The sequence below is a fragment of the Scyliorhinus torazame genome, chromosome 8 (assembly GCF_047496885.1).
Source record: "Scyliorhinus torazame isolate Kashiwa2021f chromosome 8, sScyTor2.1, whole genome shotgun sequence".
Taxonomy (NCBI): domain Eukaryota; kingdom Metazoa; phylum Chordata; class Chondrichthyes; order Carcharhiniformes; family Scyliorhinidae; genus Scyliorhinus; species Scyliorhinus torazame.
The window spans coordinates 264999376-265019315 of record NC_092714.1 but is presented as its reverse complement, the minus strand read 5'-3'; the positions used below and the strand labels follow the sequence as shown (position 1 = coordinate 265019315).

At 49.7% G+C, this 19940-nt stretch overlaps 2 protein-coding genes across 4 annotated transcripts in view; one reads left to right on the top strand and one right to left on the bottom strand.

The window, feature by feature from the left end:
- The window catches only part of rbpjl (recombination signal binding protein for immunoglobulin kappa J region-like), an 80575-nt gene extending 79049 nt beyond the window's left edge, over window positions 1-1526 (bottom strand). The window contains exon 1 of the mRNA XM_072515276.1: window positions 1424-1526. Coding sequence (XP_072371377.1) covers window positions 1424-1472 — 49 coding nt within the window. The 5' untranslated portion in view covers window positions 1473-1526. The remainder of the gene's footprint in view (window positions 1-1423) is intronic.
- Window positions 1-19940, top strand: part of matn4 (matrilin 4) — a 92615-nt gene that overhangs the window by 16186 nt on the left and 56489 nt on the right. The window contains exon 3 of one of the 3 annotated variants that reach the window (XM_072515275.1): window positions 15547-15725. The exons of the other annotated variants lie outside the window; for them this stretch is intronic. The gene's annotated coding sequence lies outside the window, so the exon portion shown is untranslated. The remainder of the gene's footprint in view (window positions 1-15546; window positions 15726-19940) is intronic. 3 annotated transcript variants of the gene reach the window in all.

Here is a 19940-nt window from a genome sequence, read left to right as displayed (position 1 = left end):
TCTCGCTTCAAAGAATAAAATTATAATTATAGAATTATATATTGTGTCTTTAACAACTTCGGGGGTATCACCTGGACAGCGAACACGTGGGGTCTGCCAGTAGGTTTGAGATTTTCTGTGACAGCTGGGCACCAGTGGGACTGGACTCCATTTGGGCAAAAGAAATAGGCCATTCGGCCCATCAAGCCCGTTCTGCCAATCAATAATATCATGGCTGAACTTCTACATCAAATCCAGTCCTGGCCTATCCTATATGACATAGGAGCAGAATTAGGCCACTTGGCCCATCGATTCTGCTCTGCCATTCACTCATGGCTGATATTTTTCCCATTCCCATTCTCCTGCTACTCCCCATAACCCCTGATTATTCAAGGGTATCCTCCTCATGTCCTTTGATTCCCAATGTCCAGAACTTCTCTGAATGTCTAAAACATTGGAAATGAAATGAAAATTGCTTATTGTCACAAGTTGACTTCAAATGAAGTTACTGTGAAAAGCCCCTAGTCGCCACATTCCAGCACCTGTTCAGGGACGCTGTTACAGGAATTGAACCGTGCTGCTGGCCTGCCTTGGTCTGCTTTCAAAGCCAGCGATTTAGCCCTGTGCTAAACCAGCCGCTTATGGTGAGATGTATGGTACATCTCCCTTATGGAGATGTACCATATGCTTTATTGAAGGTAGTTTTATCATAAGTTTAGAATTACGTTTGTGTCCCTAATAAATGGATTGGATTGGATTTGTTTATTGTCACGTGTACCGAGGTACAGTGAAAGGTATTTTTCTGCAAAGGAAATAAAAGAAAATACATAATAGGGCAACACAAAGGTACACAATGTAACGACATAAGCACCGGCATCGGATGAAGCATACAGGGTGTAGTGTTAATGAGGTCAGTCCATAAGAGGGTTGTTTCGGAGTAACAGCGGGGAAGAAGCTGATTTTGAGTCTGCTTTAAGTTTATTTTCCATTTGTGGGAAGTGGGTGTGGCTGGCTATGCCAGCATTTATCGCCTATCCCTAATTGACCTTGGAAGGTGGTGGTGAGCTGCCTTCTTGAACCGCTCTGCAGTCCAGGTAGTGTAGGTACACCCACTGTGCTGTTCGGGAGTGAGTTCCAAGATTTTGTGTCCCCTTTGATGATTTAATCACACATTTGTCCATTAACTAAAAGAGCTGGCTACCTCAGGGTGTCTTTAAATGCTTCACAGTTGATGAGATCCTCTTTAAAGTACCTGAGGGGCAAAGGTGCAAATTGCAGTTGTCACTGAGTGAGCGGGAAGTCAGAACGATCAGTTTCAGAGGAAATTGCAGCGGTCAATGTCCAGAAATTGGTCCCAGTCTCTCTCAGTGTCCCTGTGCAGGTTGGGTTTAACACGCTGCCCGCTCTCCTCCCCACTGTCCCTGGCGCAGACCCGGCTACTTACTGCAGTGAGCCCGGCTGGGCTGTGCGCCCAGCGCTGAATCCCCGGACATTGTAGCCAGGGTCGGTGCCAGGCTCCGGGTCCCTCTCTCGCCGCTGCCTCTCGCTCCCTCTCCCCTCCCGCTGCTCCAGCCGCTGCTCCTGCCTCCAAGGTCCCAGCACCTTCCCTGTTTACCTAACCCTCCTTACACCTGCTCAACACGCGGCTCATTCTCACGGCCTTGCCGCCCCTCCGATCTGTCAACAAGGAAGCTAACCAGAGAGAAAGCAAGCTTAGCAAAGACAGATAGAGATAGACAGGGAACTTAGCAAAGTCAGGGATACAGGTAGAGACAAGGGACTTAGCAAAGACAGGGATAGAGGTAGAGACACGGGACTTAGCAAAGACAGGGATAGAGGTAGAGACACGGGACTTAGCAAAGACAGGGATAGAGGTAGAGACACGGGACTTAGCAAAGACAGGGATAGAGGTAGAGACACGGGACTTAGCAAAGACAGGGATAGAGATAAGGAACTTAGCAAAGACAGGGATAGAGGTAGAGACACGGGACTTAGCAAAGACAGGGATAGAGGTAGAGACGCGGGACTTAGCAAAGACAGGGATAGAGGTAGAGACACGGGACTTAGCAAAGACAGGGATAGAGGTAGAGACACGGGACTTAGCAAAGACAGGGATAGAGATAAGGAACTTAGCAAAGACAGGGATAGAGGTAGAGATAAGGAACTTAGCAAAGACAGGGATAGAGATAAGGAACTTAGCAAAGACAGGGTTAGAGGTAGAGATAAGGAACTTAGCAAAGACAGGGATAGAGATAAAGAATCTCGCAAAGACAGGGATAAAGATAGAGGCACGGGCCTTAGCAAAGACAGGGACAGAGTTAGACACAAGGAACATAGCAAAGTCAGGGATAGAGATAGAGACAAGGGACGTAGCAAAGGCAGGGATAGAGGTAGAGACAAGGAATGTAGCACAGACAGGAATATAGATAGAGATAAGGAACTTAGCAAAGACAGGGATAGTGGTAGAGACACAGGACTTAGCAAAGACAGGGATAGAGGTAGAGACACGGGACTTAGCAAAGACAGAGATAGAGGCAGAGACACGGGACTTAGAAAAGACAGGGATTAGAGGTGGAGACATGGGACTTAGCAAAGACAGGGATAAACGTAGAGACAAGGGACTTAGCAAAGACAGGGATAGAGGTAGACACAAGGAATGTAGCAAAGACAGGAATATAGATAGAGATAAGGAACTTAGCAAAGACAGGGCTAGAGGTCGACACAAGGAACATATCAAAGACAGGGATAGAGGTAGAGACAAGGAACTTCACAAAGACATGGATAGAGGTAGAGACAAGGAACTTAGCAAAGACAGGGATCGAGGTAGAGACAAGGAACTTCACAAAGACATGGATAGAGGTAGAGACAAGGAACTTAGCAAAGAAAGGGATAGAGGTAGAGATAAGGAACTTAGCAAAGAAAGGGATAGAGGTAGTGATAAGGAACTTAGCAAAGACTGGGATAGAGGTAGAGACAAGGAACTTAGCAAAGACAGGGATATGGGGTAGAGACAAGGGACTTAGCAACGGTAGAGATAGAGACAAGAAACTTAGCAAAGACAGGGATATAGATAGAGACACGGAAATTAGCAAAGACAGGGATAGAGGTAGAGGTAAGGAACTTAGCAAAGACAGTGATAGAGATAAGGAACCTCGCAAAGACAGGGCTAAAGATAGAGACACGGGCCTTAGCAAAGACGAGGACAGAGGTAGACACAAGGAACATAGCAAAGACAGAGATAGAGATAGAGACAAGGGACTTAGCAAAGAAAAGGATAGAGGTAGAGATTAGGAACTTAGCAAAGACAGAGGGCTGGATTCTCCTCCAGCAGGATGCTCCATTTTGCTGGCAGCCCGGGGACTTCCTGACGGCGTGGGGCTGCCCCACAATGGGAAACATCATTGACCAGCTGGCAAAATGGAGCACCTCGGGGTGAAATAGAAATGTGGCACAGTGGGGCGGAGAATCCAGCCCAGGGATAGAGGTAGAGACAAGGAACTTAGCAAAGACAGGGATAGGGGTAGAGACAAGGGACTTAGCAAAGACAGGGATAGAGATAGAGACAAGGAACGTAGCAAAGACAGGGATAGAGGTAGAGTCAAGGAACTTAGCAAAGTCAGGGATAGAGAGAGAGACAAGGATTTGGCAAATACAGGAATAGAGGTAGAGACAAGGAACTTAGCAAAGACAGGGTCAGATAGAGACAAGGAACGCAGCGAAGACAGGACTAGAAATAGAGACAAGAAACTTGGCTAAGACAGGGATGGAGATAGAGACAAGGGACTTAGCAAAGACAAAAACAGAGAGAGAGAGATGGGAACTTAGCAAAGGCAGGAGATACAAGAAACTTAGAGAGGCTGAGAAACACTGGAAACTTAGAAGAAGATGGGAGATGGGGGATCTTAGAAAACAGAGGCTGGGACATCAAAATAGGGAGCAACAACAGACTGGGAGAAACAAGGAACCTATGATGTGTATGTGCTGTGTACAAGACTTGTAACAAAGATGGGTGGACATAATATAAAAGCTGATAGTGAGACCTTAATTAAGGATTTAATTTAGTTAAATTTCAGGCTCAGTCAGAAGTTGCAGGTATTTATCCTGGAGGAATATTCTGGAAAGTTAACGAGTATTTTAAAATTGGACCTTTGTTTGAAATTGAAACTCAGGAAAAAGTCTGCCTTTAAAAAGAAAATTCTCAGGGTGTTCATTATGTCATTTTTGACATTACTGCTGACATTTATTGCTATCCCTAATAATCTTTAAAACGTGAATCTCTTTGACAAAGTTTTCAATCATCTCTTGAATATCTCCCAACACTCATGGGAAGCGTCAGAAGTCCTGGAAGGGAGGGTAACTCCAAGTCCAGAATTAGCAATATTTGGGGTGTCGGAGGGTCCGGGGGCAAAGGGGTGGGAAGGGAGGCCGATATTCTGGCCTTCTCCTCCCTGGTGGCCCGGAGATGGATCTTGCTGAGATGGAGGGACTCGGAGCCCCCGAAATCAGGAGTGTGGGTCAGCGATATGGCAGAGTTTCTCAGTCAGGAGAAAATCAAGTTCGCTCAAGGAGGATCAATACAGGGATTCGCCGTTCATCGATTTCTTTAACAGAAATTGAACGTCAGCAGTAAGGGGGTCAGGGAAAGGGGGGGGGAGGAAAACAAGAGGCATGGTAATGCTAAATAAGGACAGGGAACTTAGTATACATAGAACAGTACAGCACAGAACAGGCCCTTCGGCCCTCGATGTTGTGCCGAGCATTGTACGAAACCAATCAATGACTTGGAGGAGGGGGCTGAAGGGTGGGTCAGTAAATTTGATATTGACACCAGGATTGGTGGAGTCGTGGATGAGGTGGAGGGCTGTTGTAGGCTGCAAAGAGACATTGATAGGATGCAGAGCTTGGCCGAAAAATGGCAGATGAAGTTTAACCCTGATAAGTGCGAGGTGATTCATTTTGGTAGAAAAAATTTGAATGCGGATTACAGGGTCAACGGCAGAGTTCTGAGGAATGTGGAGGAACAGAGAGATCTTGGGGTTCATGTCCACAGATCTCTGAAGGTTGTCACTCAAGTGGATAGAGGCGTGAAGAAGGCCTATAGTGTGATCGCGTTTATTTGCAGGGGGCTTGAGTTTAAGAACCGCGGGGTTATGCTGCAACTGTACATGACCCTGGTGAGACCACATTTGAAGTATTGTGTGCAGTTCTGGTCACCTCATTATAGGAAGGATGTGGAAGCATTGGAAAGGGTGCAAAGGAGATTTACCAGTATGCTGCCTGGTTTGCAGGATAGGTCTTATGAGGAAAGGTTGAGGGAGCTAGAGCTTTTCTCTTTGGAGCGGAGGAGGATGAGAGGCGACTTAACAGAGGTTTATAAGATGATGAGGGGAATAGATAGAGTGGACATTCAGAGACTATTTCCTCAGGTGGATGTAGCTGTTACAAGGGGGCATAACTATAAGGTTCAGGGTGGGAGATATAGGAGGGATGTCCGAGGTAGGTTCTTTACTCAGAGTGGTTAGGGTGTAGAATGGACTGCCTGCTGTGATAGTGGAGTCGGACACTTTAGGAACTTTCAAGTGGGTATTGGATAGGCACATGGAGCACACCCGAATGACAGGGAGTGGGACGGGTAATAGGGCGGGAGAAGTGGGGGATGTGGTTTATTGTTTGTTGTTCTTTCAGAGGGTATTTTGTGCGTCGGCCCGCGCGGTTGTTTTAGAAATGTCAACATGTTAAATTGTGAAAATTGCAAATACTTCAATAAAATATTTTCTAAAAAAAATACTCCTGTGAAGCACCCTGGGAAGTTTTATTACATATGTAAGTTTATAGATGTCACTTATTGTAAAAAGGTAGTGTTGTTCCTTCCTTAATGCACTGGTTAATTTTAAAATTGAACGGCTCGTGAGGCCTCTGTGGGCAGAATACGAACAGCTTTAAAATATTCGCAGTTAGATCACCTCTGGGTCCTGACCCCACTCTAGACTATGTCAACATGGCAGGAACTGTTCTCTGAATGGTATCAATGGACTAGTTGTGTTTTCCTGATGATCTGACAGCTTTAATGGTTACTAATGTTCTGGTGACATCTCACAAAGGATCAGGTTTATTGAATTCAATTTTGCACATTGCTGTGGTGGTATCTGAACTCCAGATTGCTGGTGAAACTTTACTGAATGCACTTGGCTGGAAATCATCACCCCAACAACAACAACTTATATTTATATAGCACCTTTAATGTGGTAAGACACCCCCAAGAATCCCCACAGCGGCATTATCAAAAACGGCTTGACACACAAGCACATGAGGAGACCATAGGATAGGTGGCCAAACGCTTGGTCAAGGAGGTAGGTTTTAGGGAATGTCTATAAGCTGATTATTGAAATAGAGAGGGAGGGAGATTTACGGAGTGGATTTCATAGCTCAGAACCTTGGAAACTGATGGTGCAGCCGCCAATGGTGGAGCGGTTAGATCGGGAATGCTCAAGAGGTCAGGATTATGGGATCGTCGGGTTTTCAGAGGTTAGAGGGCTGAAGGAGGTGACAGAGTTTGGGGGGGTGTGGGTTCATGGAGAGACTTAAATGCAAAGGTGAACATTTTTAAAATCGAGACTCTGCCAGGTCAGGAGTCAATGTAGGTAAATGAGAACAGAGGGTGAATGGGACTTGGTGCGAGTTAGGATAGAGGCAACAGAGTTTTGGGTGAGGTCAAGCTCATGCAGATCTCTGGGGCGAGATTCTCCGACCCCCCGCCGGGTCGGAGAATCGCCGGGGGCTGGCGTGAATCCCGCCCCCGCCGGTTGCCGAATTCACCACCACCGGATATTCGGCGGGGACGGGAATCGCGCCGCGCCGGTTGGCGGGCCCCCCCCCCCCGCGATTCTCCGGCCCAGATGGGCCGAAGTCCCGCCGCAGAAATGCCTGTCCCGCCGGCGTAGATTAAACCACCTACCTTACCAGCGGGACAAGGCGGTGCGGGCGAGCTCTGGGGTCCTGGGGGGGGGGGGGGGCGCGGGGCGATCTGGCCCCAGTGGGGGGGTGCCCCCACAGTGGCCTGGCCCGCGATCGGGGCCCACCGATCCGCGGGCGAGCTTGTGCCGTGGAGGCACTCTTTCCTTCCGCCTTTGCCACGGTCTCCACCATGGAGGAGGCGGAAGAGACTCCCTCCACTGCGCATGTGCGGGAATGCCGTCAGCGGCCGCTGACGCTCCCGCGCATGCGCCGCCCGGAGATGTCATTTCCGCGCCAGCTGGCGGGGCTCCAAAGGCCTTTTCCGCCAGCTGGCGGGGCGGAAATTCGTCCGGCGCGGGCTTAGCCCCTTAAGGTTGGGGCTCGGCCCCCAAAGATGCGGAGCATTCCGCACCTTTGGGGCGGCGCGATGCCCAACTGATTTGCGCCATTTGGGGCGCCAGTTGGCGGATATCGCGTCGATACCGGAGAATTTTGCCCCTGATTCCATTTCCAGTGAATAACATTGGGCTGAATTCTCCGTTACTGAGGCTAAGTGCCGGAGCAAACGGAGAATCCGTGGGAGATTCACAACAGGAAAATCGGCGCGAACCCCTCATCGCCCGTGGGTCATGCCAAAAATGGCCAGAGAATCGCCGGGTCCCAGGCCGCGCACGTGCAGGGGCGACGTTAAACATGGCGTCGACCGTGCTCAAACCCTAACCCGCCAACCACGACCCCACAGCCCACCACCTGGCCACCCCCCACCAGTCTGCCCAGCCTTAGCAGACGCCCCCCCCTGACCAGTGGGACGGATCCGGGAAGGGTGTGGGAGCGCTGGACACTGTCTGCAGCCAGCACGGCGGGTTCCCGACCACTGGGACCACACGCGATCCGCGCCGTCGGGAACTCGGCCTATCAGGGCCGGAACATCACGTGTGGGCCAGCCGAAGTCGTGGCAACGGCGCTGAAACGGCACGCAGCGGGCGTCCTGGTGATGCCGGTTTGGAGGGGGCGGGGCATGGCAGACCGGTGTCAAACTGGTGCCTGCCCTGATTCCGGGGTCAGAATCCATTCTCCGCCCGATCGCCGATCAGGATTCCGGCTATGGAGAATCCAGCCCATTGTTCCTGTGACTAAATGTACAAGATGTTGAGGACTCAAAGGGTAAATACTGATTAACAGTTGATCTTTAATACTCCACCAGTTGAGTGGTGGTGGCGGCCGTGAGAGTTTGGGGCCAGTGGAGGCGACAAGTGAGAGCGTGGGAGCCTCGGTCTGGGCCCCAATCTGTGATAATCACCGGTTTGCCCCGGGGAGTATGGACGGGGGGTTCCGGTTATGGCGGAGAGCGGGGATTGAGAGGATGGGGTATATGTTTATAGAGAGGAGCTTTCCGAGTATGAAGGCGTTGGAGGAAAAGTTAGGGTTGGCGAGGGGAAACAAATTCAGGTACCTGTAGGTGCGGGACTTCCTACGCAAACAGGTGTCAACCTTCCCGCTCCTAGCGCTAAGGGGGATTCAGGACAGGGTTGTTTCCAGAGGGTGGGTAGGAGAAGGGAGCATCTCGGACATTTATAAGGAGCTTATGGGGTCGGAGGAGATGCAGACCGAGGAGCGCAAGTGGGAGGAGGAGTTGGGAGGTGAGCGAGAGGATGGTCCATGGGCAGACGTGTTGAGTAGAGTCAACGCGTCCGCAACATGTGCCAGGCTCGGCCTGATACAACTTAAGGTTGTCAACCGGGCTCCCCGTAACAGCCTCCCTGAACAGGCGCCGGAATGTGGCGACTAGGGGCTTTTCACAGTAACTTCATTTGAAGCCTACTTGTGACAATAAGCGATTTTCATTTTCATGACAGTAGCCCGGATGAGCAGATTCTTTGGGATGGAGGACAGGTGTGCAAAATGTGCTGGAGGACCGGCGAACCATGTCCACATGTTTTGGACATGTCCAAAGCTTAGGGAATTTTGGCAGGGGTTTGCGATTTTCGGGGTGTCAGAAGACCCGGGAATCCAGGAGGAGAAGGAGGCAGGCGTTCTGGCCTTTGCTTCCCGGAGACGGATACAATTAGCTTGGAGGGACCCAAAGCCCCCGAAGTCAGAGACCTGGCTATCGGACATGGCTAGCTTTCTCTGTTTGGAGAAAATCAAGTTCGCCCTGAGAGGGTCACTGTTGGGGTTCACCCGGAGGTGGCAACCGTTCGTCAACTTCTTTGCGGGAAATTAATATCGTAGCAGACCGGGGGGGGGGTTAGAGTTCAGATTAGAGTAGGGGGTCAATAAGGGAGGGACCTGTACGAGAGGTAAATGGCTTTTGCATTATGTTTATGGTTTCATGTATATTGTTTATTTTGTTGTTGTTACTATACCGAAAATAGCTCAATAAAATGTTTAATAAAAAGACCAGTTGATCTTAATAATAATGCTTAATTCTCAATAAATCAAAGTCATTTTTATTATGAAGAAATAATTTGTATTATCCAATTAACTTCAGTGAAGAGCGAAATCAGTAATTAAAAAGGCATTGAATCAAATCATTTGAATTAAGCAAATTTAAATGAACTGTAGGCAGATAGGGATTTGGTGGTTGCTGTGTAACATTATCAGCTCCACGGAACTCAATGAATCAGCTTCAGTGCAAGATACCAACTTATGTAAACATGCTGTTAGAGATGGATAATTACTCGAGTTTTTGAATACTGACTGTGCTCTGAACATAAGAGCAGGAGTAGACTATTTAACTCTCAAACCCATTGCAGCATTCAATTAGACCGTGGCTAATCTGCATCTTAACTCCTTGGTTTCACAACCTTTAATAGTACTGCCGAACAAAAATTTAGCCATCGCAGATTTTGAAACTTTCAACTGATTCCCAGCCTCCACAGCTTTTTGTCTGAGAGAGATCCAGATTTCCACTACCCTTTCTGAGAAGAAGTCCTTTTCGACATCATCCCTGAATAATCTAGCTCTAATTTTAAGTATAGGTCTCTTGTTCTGGATTCTCCCAGCAGATGGGAGAGCCAGTGGTGTCGTGCTGGTGTCACTAGACTGGTAATCCAGAAATCCAGCTGAGGCTGTGGAATTTAAATTCAATTTACTAAATGTCAAGTAGTTTTGAGTTCAATTAATAAATCTGGAATTGAAAGTTAGTCTTAGTAATGGTGACTACGATACTGTCAGCAATTGTTGTAAAAGCCCATCTGGCTGAGGCTCATTAATGCCCCTTTTGGGAAGGAAATTTGCCATCCTTACCTGATCTGGCCTGCATATGACTCCAAACCCTCTTAACTCCCCTCTGAAATGGCCTAGTCTAAGTCACTCAATTCAAGGGAGATGGGCAGCAAACCCTGGCCTCGTCCACAAAGTCCACATCCCGAGAAAGAATAGAGGGAAAAAAAGATGAAACAATAGAAGATAGGGCGACATGGTGACGCACTGGTTAGCACTGCTGCCTCACAGCTCCAGGGTCCCAGGTTCAATTCCGGCCTCGGGTGACTGTCTGTGCAGAGCCTGCACGTTCTCCCCGTGTCTGCGTGGGTTTCCCCTGGGTGCTCCGGTTTCCTCCCACAACCCAAAATTGCCCCTTAGTTTCCAAAAGGTTAGGTGAGATTGCGGGGCTAGGCTGGAGGTGTGGGCTTAGGTAGGGTGCTCTTTTAAAGGGCCGGTGCAGACTCGATGGGCTGAAGGGCATCCTTCTGCGCTGTTAATTCTATGATTCTCCCTATCCTAGAATGATAGAATGGCAGGCACAAACCTGTGCCAACCTTCTTTCAAGCCGCAATCCAGCTAGTTCCAATCCCCAGCTCTTCATTTTCTTTTTCTCCTTCAAATATTGATCCAATTCCCATTTGAAGCCTTATGTAGAATTTGCATCCTTCAACCTATCAGAGAGTGCATTCCATATCCTAAAAATACATTTATTATTCTCCTGCCCCCTCTTTTGCCAATCACCTTAAAATCGGTGACCTCTGAATGGAACAACTTCTCGGGCGAAATTCTCCGGAAACGGCGCGATGTCCGCCGACTGGCGCCCAAAACGGCGCAAATCAGTCGGGCATCGTGCCGCCCCAAAGGTGCGGAATGCTCCGCATCTTTGGGAACCGAGCCCCAACCTTAAGGGGCTAGGTCGGCGCCGGACGAATTTACGCCCCGTCAGCTGACGGAAAAGGCCTTTGGTGCCCCGCCAGCTGGCGCGGAAATTACATCTCCGGGCGGCGCATGCGTGGGAGCGTCAGCGGCCGCTGACGGCATTCCCGCGCAAGCGAAGTGGAGGGAGTCTCTTCTGCCTCCGCCATGGTGGAGACCGTGGCGGAGGCGGAAGGGAAAGAGTGCCCCCACGGCACAGGCCCGCCCACGGATCGGTGGGCCCCGATCGCGGGCCAGGCCACCGTGGGGGCACCCCCCGGGTCAGATCGCCCCGCGCCCCCCCCCCCAGGACCCCGGAGCCCGCCCGCGCCACGCCACCTTGTCCCGCCGGTAAGGTAGGAGGTTTAATTTACGCCGGCGGGACAGGCATTTTAGCGGCGGGACTTCGGCCCATCCGGGCCAGAGAATCGCGCGGGGGGGCCCGCCAACCGGCGCGGCGCGATTCCCGCCCCTGCCGAATATCCGGTGCCGGAGACTTCGGCAACCGGCAGGGGCGGGATTCACGCCAGCCCCCGGCGATTCTCCGACCCGGCGGGGGGTCGGAGAATCTCGCCCGAGATCACTCGTTCTGTCTGGACCCGACATGATTTTAAACACTTTTATCGAATCTCCTCCAAGTCTTGCCTCCTCGAAGGAGAGGAAACCAGCTTCTCCAGTTCATCCATGTAACTGTAATCCCTCATCCTTCAGACCAGTCCAGCAAATCTTTACTGCACCCTCTCTAATGCTAAAAACTCAGCCAGCCAATTGGTGAACGAGGAGACTAGATGCCAGTCATTACTCATCTTTAGATTTGTTCACAAAGAGAAACATTATAAATGTTTCTAATATAATTATAAATGTTTCCTAATTCTACAACCTGCCACCAGTGTCAGTAAGTGTCTCTTTCTACACTTTTGCGTCAATCAAATTAACTAATCAACCACCCCTCAAAGGGGCACTGTAACAAAAGAAAGCTTTAAAGGAAATTTATCAAATTAAGATAATATTTATGGGGCAGCTGATGTGCTCCAGCCCCTGCAGCCCTCATTGGTCACAGAGACCCACATGCTCCCCCTTCAGGGAAACCCAGGCATTGTCTCTTGAGTATATCAATACTTTATTTTTATTCATACACAGGGTGTGGACTGGCTAGACATTTATTGTCCATACCTAGTTGCCAATGAGAAGGTGGTGGTGAGCTGCTTTCTTGAACCACTGCCGTCCCTGAGGTGTAGGTACACCCACTGCTGTTAGGAAATTCCAGCATTTTGACCCAGGGACAGTGAAGGAATGGCGATGTATTTCCCGGTCAGGACGGTAAGTGACTTGGAGGAGAACCTTCAGCTGGTGACTTCCCGGGGATCTGCTGCCATTGTTCTTCTATGATGTGGAGATGCCGGTGTTGGACTGGGGTGAGCACAGTAAGAAGTCTTCCAACACCAGGTTAAAGTCCAAAAGGTTATTTTCAAACACTAGCTTTCGGAGCACTGCTCCTTCCTCAGGCGAATGAAGAGGAATGTTCAGGAAACATATATATAGACAGATTCAAAGATGCAAGACGATACTTTGAATGCGGGCATTTGCAGATAATTAAGTCTTTACAGATCCAGAGAGAGGGGTAACCCCAGGTTAAAGAGGTGTGAATTGTCTCAAACCAGGTCTGCACCCTACCAACTGTCCTGGCTTAGTTGTAGGAGACAGAGGGTGATGACAGACGGCTGCTTTAGTGACTGGACGCCATTGTCCAGTGGCATACCACAGGGGTCCGTGCTGGGTACCATATTGTTTGTCACTTATGTAAATGACATAGGTGGCTATGTGGGGGGTAGTATCAGTAAGTTTGTGGATGACACAAAGATTGGCCAGGTGGTTAACAGTGAGGTTGAGTGTCTTGAGTTACAGGAAGATACAGACGGGATGGTCAAATGGGCAGAAAAGTGGCAGGGGAATTTAACCCTGAAAAGTATGAGGTGATACACTTTGGAAGGAGTAATTTGACAAGGAAGTATTCAATGGATGGTCTGACACTGGGAAGTTCCAGGGAACAAAGGGACCTTGGTGTGTTTGTCCATAGATCTCTGAAGGCAGAAGGGCAGGTTTATAGGGTGGTGAAAAGGGCATATGGGACGCTTGCCTTGATCAATTGAGGCATGGATTACAAAAGCAGGGAGGTCATATTGGAGTTGTATCGCATTTTGGAGAGGCCACTGTGTGCAATTCTGGTCGCCACATTATAGGAAGGATGTGGTTGCACTGTAGGGGGTGCAGAGGAGATTCACCAGGATGTTGTCTGGGATGGAACATTCAAGTTATGAAGAGAGGTTGGATAGGCTTGGGTTGTTTTCGTTGGAGCAGAGAAGACTGAGGGGTGATCGGATTGAGGTGTATAAGATTGTGAGGGAGCCTTACTTGAAGGGTCAGGTACAAGGGGACACAAGTTCAAGGTGAGGGGCAGGAGGTTTAGGGGATGTAAGGAAATGCCGTTTTACCCAAAGGATGGTGACGGTCTGGGAGGGTGGTAGAGGTGGGTTGCCTCACATCCTTTAAAAAGTACCTGGATGGATACATGGCATGTCATAACAATCAAGGCTATGGGAGAAGAACTAGAAAATGGGACTAGGTGGGTAGGTCAGGTGTTTTTCATGTGTCGGTGCAGACTGGATGGGCCGAAGGGCCTCTTCTACGCTGTATTATTCTGTGATTCTCTTGTTGGAGATGGCCATTACCTGGCACAAATGTAACTTGCCACTTGTCAGCCCAAGCCTGGATATTGTCCAAGCCTCGCTGCATTTGGACACGGACTGCTTCATTATCTGAGGAGTTGCGAATGGTTTTGAACATTACCTAGGCATCAGCGAACATCCCCAGTTCTGACCTTATTATTGAAGGAAGGTCTTTGCTGAAGCAGCTGAAGATGGTTGGGCCTAGGACAATTAAACCAACAAATTAACAAATTGACAGTCCCTTAAAGGGACACTGAAAATAAGAACAAAATCTTTAAATGAAACTAAAATGTCATTTCCAGGGGTGTGTTGCCCCCTATCCCTTGCAGCACCGACCTCGAGCATACTGGCAGACGTCGCGTACACCCCGCCAGAGACACCCGGGCAATGCCTCTTTGATTGTCACTGAAATTGACTGGAATATCCTCCTCCTTCAGGGACCATTCCCGAAGAGAGCATTGGCAACCATTCATGACCATAGGCTTCCATTGGTTTGGCCCATGATCATTCTTAGCAAAGCACTGCCGTTGCAGTCTAGGATGGTTGGCCAGGAAATTCTCCCGCTCTTTAGTGTCTGCTATAGGGCATACTGGAAGGATTTATAAGCTGGTAATCAACCTGTTTGACCCCATTATTAGCACATCTTCTGTGGCCATCAAGTTCTGAAGCGGGTCTTGAGCCCAGATATTCTAGCCAAGAGATATTCACTGCACCGCAAGACCTCCCTGGCATTTTATTTTGTAACCACTGCGCATGAAGGTACAGTACCAGAATAGACCAATGTACAAGATCGTCACATGACCAGCATCTGAAGTGCCTCTAAATTGTTGGTCTTAGTAAAAGATATATAAGTCGGAGCATCATAGTCCATTTGCCATGTAAGATTCAATAAAGCCTGATCAGTACTGCATCTTCAGCTGGTGTTCCTCTCGACTTGCCTCATCTTTCATCGCTTACGGTTCAGACTGCGCACGCGATCCTTCCGCCGCATAGTTCTCATGTCGACATCACAATCTCAAAATCCTAGAAATGGAAGCAGTATCTCTTTATATGTACTCCAGTAAACATCCAATCAGTGCCCCCACCCCACCACCCTAATCCATACGATTAACCTCTGATTCTTTCACATTCTTGGTAATGCCCAAAATGGACAGTATTTTCTAGCCCTTCCCGCTGGCGAGGTCTTCTGTGCCCAGCAAAGTCGACCCCCCCACCCCCACCCCCCCCCCAGGGAGAGGTGGGGAAAATCCCAGCCAACGTTCCACTTGAGGTCAGACTAGAGTTTATAAAGACTTAGCAGAACTCTCGTGCTTCCATCAATTTAAACCCCTTAATCTTCAATATCATCCCTTAATCTCCTATACGCAAGTCTAGCAACTAAATGATCGATGTATACACTTTAATAGTGCTTGATCAATAGGACTAATTATCTAAACATAAAGATCTAGCCTGTCCTTTGAGGGAAGATGATGCGCCCCTTCCATTATGTGTTTTCTATTCTATAACACATTGGCTCAAGGGTTAATTCAACACTCGGGGGTGCAGTTTGCCCTGGTGACATTTGAAATGTATCTGTTAAAGTTAGAGTGCAGGAGCAGAGAAAACAGGCTGATTGCGAGCAGAGGGGAGACAAGAGCTCTCTTTGTGTGCAGAACCTCAGACACGGGTTGTAGGGCCTGTGCAGGGAGCCGAACACAAGGGTTAGATTGTTTGCCAACATATCTGAAGAGCTGCATAAAAGTCCTTCAATTACTTTTATCACCAGGTGGAATTGGCCGGCATGAAAATCCATGACACCTAACAATGGGTTTCTTCAGTGAAACATTCTGCCAGTCCGGAGTCATGTTAGAAATTGTCACACCTTTCACCACCGCAGGATGTCCCGAAGCACTTCACAGCCAAAGAAATACTTTGTGAAATGTAGTCACCATTGAAATGTGGTAGGTAAGTTGTGCAGAGAAAGATCCCAGCATAATGAGCAGATAAATCTGTTCTAAATGTTACTTGATGGATACGTTTTGGCAAACACACCAAGAAAGTTCCCCTGCTCCGCTACAAGTTGAGCCACCGGATCTGTCAATGCCAAATGGCACCTCCCACACTACAGCACTACCTCATTTTGCACTGGTCTGTCAGCCTATATTTTGTGTTTTAGTCTCTGGAGTGAAATTTCACCCAACAACCATCCAATTCAAGGGCAGAATTTCCACCCACTCAGCCATGGCTGACCTGAAACGTAATGACAAGCAGTTACCACAAGTAGCGATGGGGTGGGGTGCTGACGGCCCCAGGAAGGGAATGTGATAGTCACCACTGTTGTATTATATTGTATATACCGCACTGCATACGAGGATATTATAGTAAGGCCCCTGCACTACAGGTATGGGGGTAGATCCCAGCCTGCTGGCTCTGCCCAGTAGGCGGAGTATAAATGTGTGTGCTCTCCGAACGGCAGTCATTTCGGTGGCAGCCGTACATCTCTGTGTAATAAAGCCTTGTTTACTCTCTACTCTCTCGTCTCGTCGTAATTGATAGTGCATCAATTTATTACGCAGAGATTTTACAAAGATGGATCTCCGCATCAAGCCGGATCGCCTGCAGCTGCATCCTCAAGCAGACAATGCCAAAAAGGACTTTGCACATTGGCTCGCTTGCTTTGAAGCGTACATCGGATCTGCGACAGACCCAATCCCAGAAGCACAGAAGCTCCAGATTCTGTACACGCGGCTGAGCTCTGATGTCTTTCCCCTCATTCAGGAGGCGCCTACCTACGCAGAGGCCATGGCGCTACTGAAGGAGAACTACGCTCAGGAGTTCTAGGGCCTGACCCCGATCGCCCTCATGGATCTCCCCCTTCCCCACTGCCCCAAGGATCTCAAATGAAGCCTGGGGTTCTTTTCGTGCTATGCCCAGTGGGTCCCTAAATATGCGGACAAGGCCCGCCCACTCATCCACTTCACCGGCTTCCCACTGATGGCCGAGGCTCACCAGGCCTTCAACCTATCAAGGCTGACATCGCCAAAGCCACGATGCACGCGGTCGACGAGACCCTCCCCTTTCAGGTCGAGAGCGATGCATCAGACGTCGCTCTGGCCGCCACCCTCAACCAGGCAGGCAGGCCCATGGCATTCTTTTCCCGCACCCTCCATGCCTCCGAAATTCAGCACTCCTCTGTCGAAAAGGAGGCCCAAGCTATCATTGAAGCTGTGCGGCACTGGAGGCATTACCTGGCCGGCAGGAGATTCACTCTCCTCACTGACCAACGGTCGGTTGCCTTCATGTTTAACAACACACAGCGGAGTAAGATCAAAAATGATAAGATCTTGCAGTGTTGGATCGAGCGCTCCACCTTTAATTACGAGATTTTGTATCGCCCCGGTATGCTCAACGAGCCCCCCGATGCCCTGTCCTTGGGGCAGTGGAGAAGGGGGAGATCCCTGATTCATGCGCACAAGTAGACCGACACCGGACCCTGCACGACGATCTCTGTCACCCAGGGGTCATCCGCTTTTATCACTTCATTAAGGCCCACAATCTGCCCTACTCCATCGAGGAAGTCAGGGCTGTCACCAGAGACTGCCAGGTCTGCGCGGAGTGTAAACCGCACTTCTACCGGCCAGACCGTGCGCGCCTGGTGAAGGCCTCCCACCCCTTTGAACGCCTCAGCGAGGACTTCAAAGGGCCCCTCCCCTCCACCGACCGCAACACGTATTTTCTCAATGTGGTCGACGAATATTCCAGATTCCCCTTCTCCATCCCATATGACGATATGACGTCTGCCACCGTCATCAAAGCCCTCAACACCATCTTCGCTCTGTTCGGTTTCCCCGCCTACGTCCACAGCAACCGGGGATCCTCATTTATGAGCGATGAGCCGTGCCAGTACCAGCTCAACAGGGGCATTGCCTCGAGCAGGATGACCAGCTACAATCCCCGGGGAAACAGGCAGGTGGAGCGGGAGAATGGGACGGTCTGGAAGGCCGTCCAGCTGGCCCTACGGTCCAGAAATCTCCCGGCCTCCCGCTGGCAGGAGGTCCTCCCCGACGCACTTCACCCCATTCGGTCGCTCCTGTGCACGGCGACTAACGAAACCCCCCACGAATGTCTCTTTGCCTTCCCCAGGAAGTCCACCTCCGGGGTCTCGCTACCAACCTGTCTGGCAGCGCCAGGACCCGTTCTCCTCCGCAAGCACGTGCGGCTCCACAAGGCGGGCCTGTGGTTGAGAGGGTACAGCTACTCCACGCAAACCCGCAGTACGCCTACGTAGCGTACCCCGACAGCCGCCAAGACACAGTCTCCCTCAGGGACCTGGCACCAGCTGGGTCCCCACACACACATCCTCTGCCCCGGCGCCACCCTCCCTTCCCCCGGCGCACCCCACCACAGCCCCCACTCCAGGACAATCCGTCCTCCCCTTGGTCCCACCGGGGATGAAGAGGATGACGGCACGCTCCCGGAGTCACCGATGGCCGAGCCGATGCCAGACTCGCCACCAGCACTGCAGCGTTCACAATGATGGATCAAGGCGCCCGACCGTCTAAATTTGTAACCTTCTCTGAAATTTTAATGACAACCTGTATGTAAATAGTTTTCCACCACCCCCGCTGGGCTCATTATTAACAGGGGGTGAATGTGGTAGTCACCACTGTTGTATTATATTGTATATACTGCACTGCATACAAGGGTATTACGGTAAGGCCCCTGTACTACAGGTACGGGGTAGATCCCTGCCTGCTGGCCCCGCCCAGTAGGTGGAGTATAAATGTGTGTGCTCTCCGAACGGCAGCCATTTCAGCAGCAGCTGTAGGAAGCCACACATCTCTGTGTAATAAAGCCTCGATAACTCTCTACTCTCGTCTCGTCATCTGTTCTAAATGTTACTTGATGGATACATTTTGGCAAACACACCAAGAAAGCTCCCCTGCTCTGCTACAAGTTGAGCCACCAGATCTTTCATTGCCAAATGGCACCTCCCACACTACAGCACTACCTCCCTGTTGCACTGGTCTGTCAGCCTATATTTTGTGTTTGCGTCTCTGGAGTGAGATTGCACCCAACAACCATCCAATTCAAGGGCAGGATTTCCCCCCACTCAGCCACGGCTGACCTGAAACGTAATGACAAGCAGGTAGCGGTGGGGTGTGGTACTGACGGCCCCAGGAAGGGAAGCAGGGCCATGGACCGACAGAAAGTCCCAGTGCGAGTAAACTCTCCCTCTCTTCCCAAGTGGGTCCTCCCTAACCTACTTAGCTGAAATAAATTGTCTGCATAAACAGGGAACTGGGAATACTGAGGACAGCGATCCAGGGCAGGACCATAGAGGCACATGTTCACAGAATCCCAGAGAATACAGTTCCGGTCCTATGACGATAATGAGTATCTTATCCTGCATCCTTCCGTTGCAAAGCAAATCATTGTGATTATAAATGCTGCAAGGTACAGATAATGTAGATGCGAGCAGAACATTTAACTTGGACAGAGAGCACAGACCCAGAGAATTGAACAAAAGATTACCAAGCCCATGGGACACTAAGCATTAAAAAATATGTTGCTGCCCTTGGATATGTGTGCCCAGTCAAAGGATTTCTTAAAGTGTAGATTAACGTCAGAGGCAACATTTTCTATAGCGTCTCAAAATATTTTACAACCACTGAAAACGTTTGAAGTGTGACTACCAGCTCATTGCAGCCTTGACCCAAACATGGGCAAAAGTGTTGAACTCCAGAGGTGAGGTGAGAGTGACTGCCCTTAACTCCAAGGCAGCATTTAACCCAGTGTGGAATCAATGAGCCCTCGCTAAACTGGAGTCAACGGGAATCTGGGGAAGCCTCTCCGCTGGTTGGAGTCATACCTGGCACAAAGGAAGATGGTTGTGGTTTTTGGAGGTCAATCATCTCAGTCCTCGGTCATCACTGCAGTTCTTCAGGGTAGTGTCCAATCTTCACCTGTTTCAGCAATGATTTTCCCTCCATCGTAAGGTCAGAAGTGGAGATATTCACTGATGAGGACTCAATATTGAGCACGATTTGTGACTCCTCAGATACTGAAGCAGTCTGTGTCCATATACAGCAAGACCTGGACAATATTCCGGCTTGGGCTGGTGAGTAGCAAATAACACTCATGCTACATGTACTAGACAATGACCATCTCCAAAAAGGG